Source organism: Scophthalmus maximus, chromosome 13 (genome assembly GCF_022379125.1).
Source record: "Scophthalmus maximus strain ysfricsl-2021 chromosome 13, ASM2237912v1, whole genome shotgun sequence".
NCBI classification, from domain to species: Eukaryota; Metazoa; Chordata; class Actinopteri; order Pleuronectiformes; family Scophthalmidae; genus Scophthalmus; species Scophthalmus maximus.
Window position 1 is genome coordinate 19325014 of NC_061527.1, and position 6000 is coordinate 19331013.

The window sequence follows — 6000 nt, forward strand, 5'->3', positions numbered from 1 at the left end:
CTCAATAACATTAGAGGGATGACATAAGGCGGTTTCCAGTTTCTAGTTTGTTCCTTTTTAAATCGCCAACAAGCAGGCTTTTCAAAATCAAGGGAAATTCCGCAATGCACAAACAGCTTTGAAACGAGCATGAATCCTCTGAAGTGATAGAATGGCAAATGAGGCGGGTCCCCCAGTAGCAATTTCAGGCATGGTCTCTGATCTTCGTACCTGCACGGCTCGGCAGATTCATTATCAGCACTTTGAGATTCCAGTGGTTCTACACAGGACCTTGACCTTTTCATCTGCTCTATCCTGCCGACGTGGAGACCAGAACTGATCAAAGATGTCTTCCACGCTGATATTTTTTGTAGCTGCGTGTTTGTGGTCATTGAATTATGTCTATACAAATTACGATTTAATCTCCAGTGTGATGCGTTTACAGCAAGAAATATGAAAAATGTGACAATTCAGAAGTACAATATGATTTACTTCATGCTTTTTCTAATGTTGGCATGTTATTTTTTTCCTTTTTTTCCCAGAATAGTCTGGTCATCTCATAGAAACCAGCACATCGTGCATGTTTAATAACTAATACATAAGAACAATATACTGGGTCCCATAGAGGAGTGCAAACAATACAGAAAAATAGCTCAATAAATGACTATCAAATAGCACTGCAACAATCAAACTGGACCGACCATGGAATCTGCTGTCTTCAGCACTTACTTTCATTTGCAAGTGTTTACTTGCAGAACAGGAAATCTAAGGTGTTATTTTAGTGTATCCCTGTGTTTAAAAGCCCATCTCTCTCTCTCATCTCTATATTATACCGCTGAAAAACAGGCTCCGAAGCATTTTTAGACAAGTCCTCTCAGTACTGCAGATAGAACCATCACACAAGTCCCACTTTGAGAAATGCAAAGTGGGACTGCAGGTCCCACTTTGCATTTCTCACGTACATTCACACAGAGCGAGATCTCAGCATTGTCCGCCACTAAGAAGCAACTGTGAGCCCTGCTTACGAGAAGACGCCGGGCTGGAGTCAGCAGAGAGCAGAATCAGCTGTTGGCTCAACTATTAACTGCTCTAAATCACGGCCATTACAAATGTTGGGCTGCTAGTCAACTGGCTGGCTTTCGGATCACCATGATAACAGTTAATCCACAGCAAAGATTAGAGGGCCAGAAATGCAACATGCTGCTTTTAAGCCACACAGATTTTCTCTGTTTTGTTTCAGTTTGACCCCAACAATGGGAAACACAGATTCACGCTCACTGATCCATGCTTGGTGACAGTGAGTATACTAACCCGGACAAGGCTGCTCTTGGCCTGTGCCCGCTGGGGCTGTGCTCCCGGGGTGCCCTGGTCCCTGGCGCCTTGCTCTCTGCCGTGTGCTCTGGCCACGGCTCCGGATGTACCGTTTGTGCACACTCCGACCCCCGGAGCAGCCCTCCGAGGCCTCTGCTTGATGCCATCCAACAGGCGCACGAGGAGGATGTTGCTGGGCAGCTCATCCACGGCACACTCCACCAACGTCCGACACTCGGGGCAACGCAGCTCCCCGCGCGAGCCCAGGATGCCTTGGAGGCATCGGCGGCAGAAGGTGTGCTGACAGGGGAGAACCTTTGCGGTGGCATCCAGCCGCTCCAGGCAAACGGGGCACTCGAGCAAATCCAACAACACGGACTCGTCCATTTTCTCGGCGTGTTCTGCCTCGACTTCAGCAGGAAAACATGGCGAAGACGAGCGTTTTGTTTGGAAGCGGGAGCAGCAGCGGGAGCAGCAGCAGCAGCAGCGGCGCTTTCACGTCACTCCCATACCTCGGCTGGGGCCATGGCATCTGCATCCGCTGCAAAAGAGGGTCAGGGCACGAACATCAAACGACCAAGTCCAACAGGGTCATGGTGTGCATGCAACAGACATCACATGTGGCAGAAACAAGTGTAGCGTCGCTTCATTTGTTGAGCATGAGGAATCTCAACAGGGTCACAGCTGACAGCACTTGACCAACACATCACGCGTGCCTCGAGGTCTGCCGTTAGATCGACGAGGAGCGGACTGAGGGCTCAATTGATCTGGTGCACAGCAAAGAGGAGGACGACACCTGGTCACCTGGTGATCGGGGGTGGGGGGGAACCAGCGTAGTAAGTGCAGCGGAGAGAAAGTCTGTGATTTGTGAGCGAGAGGGAATTCACGAAGAGGAAGAGGAGGAGGAGGTCGCCGCGGCGAACGACGGACACACGCTCGACGTCCCGCGCGAAGACGTTGTCGATGACGACATACAAAGTGTGTGTGTCTTGTACGACAGTAGCGTAACGTTACTCCGGGGGGCACAATGTCAATATTACGTAAGACTTAACAGCACTTTAAACGCGCAGCGGGACTTCAGTGAGCCTCCGCGCGGGGAAGTTAAAGTTCGCCCGCCGCCTCCGCGCTGTGACCTCCCGAGCCACCGCACGACGGAAAGTTGCGTGTTCGCGTGCTGCACGGGGCCGCGACGCGGACACGGCGCGGACCTCTTTGCGAGACCTTAAAGTAATTCGTCCCACTTGAAAAGATGCGAATCGCAGCTCACCTCTTCCAGAACGCGACTCCTCCTCTCGTGCCTCCCGATGTCTGTCTGTCTGTCTTCGTCTCTCTGCCTCCCTGCCGACGTTTCTAGTCAGCGAGCAGCCCGGACTCCCACTGGCCACTTCCCCGGAGGAGCCGACACACACTTACTATTGTTGTTGTTTTTTTGTTTCTTTTCGTTTTGGGGTTTTTTAAAATATTTGGATGCGTGCGACGCACTCTACGAACATGCGTCCGTCAGACACTTGAGGAAGAACCGGGCGCGACGAGGACTCGGGCGACACGACGGAACTCCGGCCGCGGCGAGCGCCATGCTAGTGCGCTACTTCTGCTCCGCCGCTGGACCTTGTTGGTGGAAACAAGCGGAGGGGGGAGGGGCGAGGAGGGTGTGCGCTTCAAGGGCGGCTCGGAAAGTGGCAAATCACAGGGGAGGGGTGGGCATGAGCCGCCTTGAATCGAGGCAACAAATTGCCCGTGCGGAGACGACCGGCGATGCAACGTCGCCAGCGCTTCTGTGTGAGCGAAGGGCACACCGGCTACGAACAATTGCCTCGGCCGTCATGCGACTTTGTCGAAAGCATTAAAAAAAAAAACCCGAGGCAAATCGCGCCGAGTACACAGTGGGCGAAGCTGAAATTTCCGCGGCAGCGTGAATGGGCTGCATCAAAAGGGCGTGGCTGCCGTGCGTGTCTGAGTCTAATGATATGCAATGAGGAATGTGTCAGAGAGCAGCATCTTTTCGCCGGGCAGAGTGGAAAATAACTTGCTTTTCCCTTTTTGTCCCGTGGCCACACCCATTTTTGTAAGATGCTGCGCAGGTAACTGGAGGCTCCTTTCTCTCGGTGCTCTCGTCGAAGATGGCACAGCAACTCAGATGTGTCCGTTTCAAGCGAACAGCATCCTCTCTGTTCAGTTTCTCTTTTCCTAACCCGCAGACACAGCGAAGAGACTGTGTGGACAAAATAGTCACCAACAAATGGTCTTCTTACAGAGTTTTACTCTTATTTCTTGCAATCTACTGTACTAATGAGTACCAGAGAGGGACTGGGGACATCTGGTGGTCTCTTCTTTTAGTCCCGGGACAACAAACTGGTGCTGATGTTTTAGTAGTTTCAATCTATGTTTATGTTATTGTGGCAGCTCTGACAAGCTATTTTTAAAAAGCGTTCAAAGAAATTAACATTTGGCCTTATCTGTTAAGATACTGGATGCCTTAATTTTCCCTCTGGACCAATGACTTCTATCTATCTATCTATCTAATGTTATTACTCTAGTATAAGTAATGCCTTCCTTTGGTTTTTAATATCTTGTATCTATTCTTGAGACAAATTTAATCAACAGACATCTTTGGCTGATATTTAAAAAAAAATTGACAACAAGCGCACAGGGAGAGGGGATGCACTTTTCCATAGGCGCTGCTTTTATTACAAAAAAAAATCATTTGGGAGGAGGAGACCTTTGACTCGTACCAAGCATAAAAAGTACTTGAGGGAGAGGAGAGCGAGTGACACAGCCAGACAATAAACATGTGATTTATCTTTATCTCATTCAGAGGACACTGCATATTGAGCGAGAGGGAGAGATGAAGGAGAGGAAGAAAAGAGCAATAAAGGAGTAGATTTATATGGAGGTGGCGCTCTGCTGTCACATGTGATCCCATGGGAGCTGGCAGGAGCCCTCAGGTCATATTTCCTCACTGTGAAGAGGCGACGCTCCGCCCCTCCACCTCGACAGAATCCAGTGGCCCCTGCCCTCTTCTTTCTGCCTGACCCCCGTGTATTACCACATACTCAAATTCTGCACACATGCAGCAGACATTGTTTAATGGGATTCAGAAAGGCAACAGGAATGATTTGTAGACTAAGGCAATATTTTTTCATGATGAGACACACACACACACACACACACACACACACACACACACACACACACACACACACACACACACACACACACACACACACACACACACACACACACACACACACACACACACACACACACACACACACACACACACACACACACACACACACACTCAGAAACACATACACCCTCATATGATGTATTGGACAGCTGTGTTACTGCCTATAAATGGGGACGAGGAAAGCAGGAGAGGACTTGACAAGACATATGTCCCAATTTCTATGAGGGGATAAACCTCGACAGAAATATATCTCTCTCCTGTGCAGCACATCGATGTTCAGGACAAAGCATTGCACGTCATATAATTCACTTTTTAAAACAATGTCTTAATTCTCAACCTGACCAAAATCTCACCGGTTTAGTATGCTACTATGTGACGAGGGCCCTCACACCCTGTAATCTCAACTTGTCTGACTTTAATAAGGCTCTCGAACTTACTAAATCAGCCTGAGGCAACCGGCTTTTAAATTAGATTAGGGAGCTGAATGTCAATGAATGCTGCCGGATAACGGCTCAGTGCATATATTTCTCTGTGGGGTGATTTCTTTTCCCTTTGAGAGCTGCACCAAGCAAAACACAGGCATTTTGGATCATTTAAAGTAAGAATTGAATTGGGAGCGTATTAGGCTGTAGCATATGTCGTATTCTGATCTGTCCTTTTGTTTTCTTTACAGCCAAGTCTAAGATTAGTACAGTGATCCTATTTAACAGAATATCCTGAACAAAGAACTGCGAGGATCTGTCACATCCTGCCTATAAAGATGAAATTAAGCTTACCTGTTTGGGTTATTCAAACACAAATCTCTCAGTAAACCAGTTTTAAAGTAAGTGAGGAATTTTTATGAAACCGACATTAACAAAACCGAACATGGTGCTATATGTACCACGACTCCAGACTAAGCCAATGATGAGTTTCTCTTATTAAATACTTAAAAGAAAGTCATAAATATTTTGTCAGAATCTTTCATGCTCATCATGTCATTTGTACAAACAGTTGCGCACCTCCTCATACTGCATATTCCTCTTAACAAGTAAAATGCAAATCACATCTGAGCTAAAATGCCCACCCATGCATAATGCAAGTCACACGGCAGGACATAAAACAGAATCACTAAATCCAAAATGGAACAACAAACAAACATAGTGCCACCACGCAGCATAAATACTGAATGATGCTGCATTGTTGTGTTTAGCATATAAGAGCCTTGAGACTTAATGGATGCTCAGAGCTGGCCAGAATGCATTCACTGTTAATCTCTGCAGCTGAATATGTCAGTTAAGTTTAAATGAAAAGGTTGATATAAATATTTAGTCATAAATGTTAGGACACACAGAAACAAATTAAATAATCATAAACATCTCATTCTCTAAATTAGGGTATGCTTTGGCAAAATTGCAATTGCACAAAATAAAAAAAATAATTAAAGAAAAGAAAGTTTTATGCCAGGCACTGTGTCTGAAATCAGTCACTGTCATCCATTAATGGCATTGCCAAGATTTAAATTGGTCATTGGTGGTTGA

The 6000-nt window shown here is 47.0% G+C and overlaps 1 protein-coding gene across 1 annotated transcript in view; it reads right to left on the reverse strand.

Annotated features, from left to right (window-relative positions):
- Positions 1-2897, reverse strand: part of sh3rf1 (SH3 domain containing ring finger 1) — a 28777-nt gene extending 25880 nt beyond the window's left edge. The window contains exons 1-2 of the mRNA XM_035647942.2: positions 2558-2897; positions 1291-1831 (exon numbers count right to left, since the gene is read on the reverse strand). Of these exons, the coding sequence (XP_035503835.1) occupies positions 1291-1677 (387 nt within the window). The 5' untranslated portion in view covers positions 1678-1831; positions 2558-2897. The remainder of the gene's footprint in view (positions 1-1290; positions 1832-2557) is intronic.
- Positions 2898-6000: the final 3103 nt, after the last annotated feature.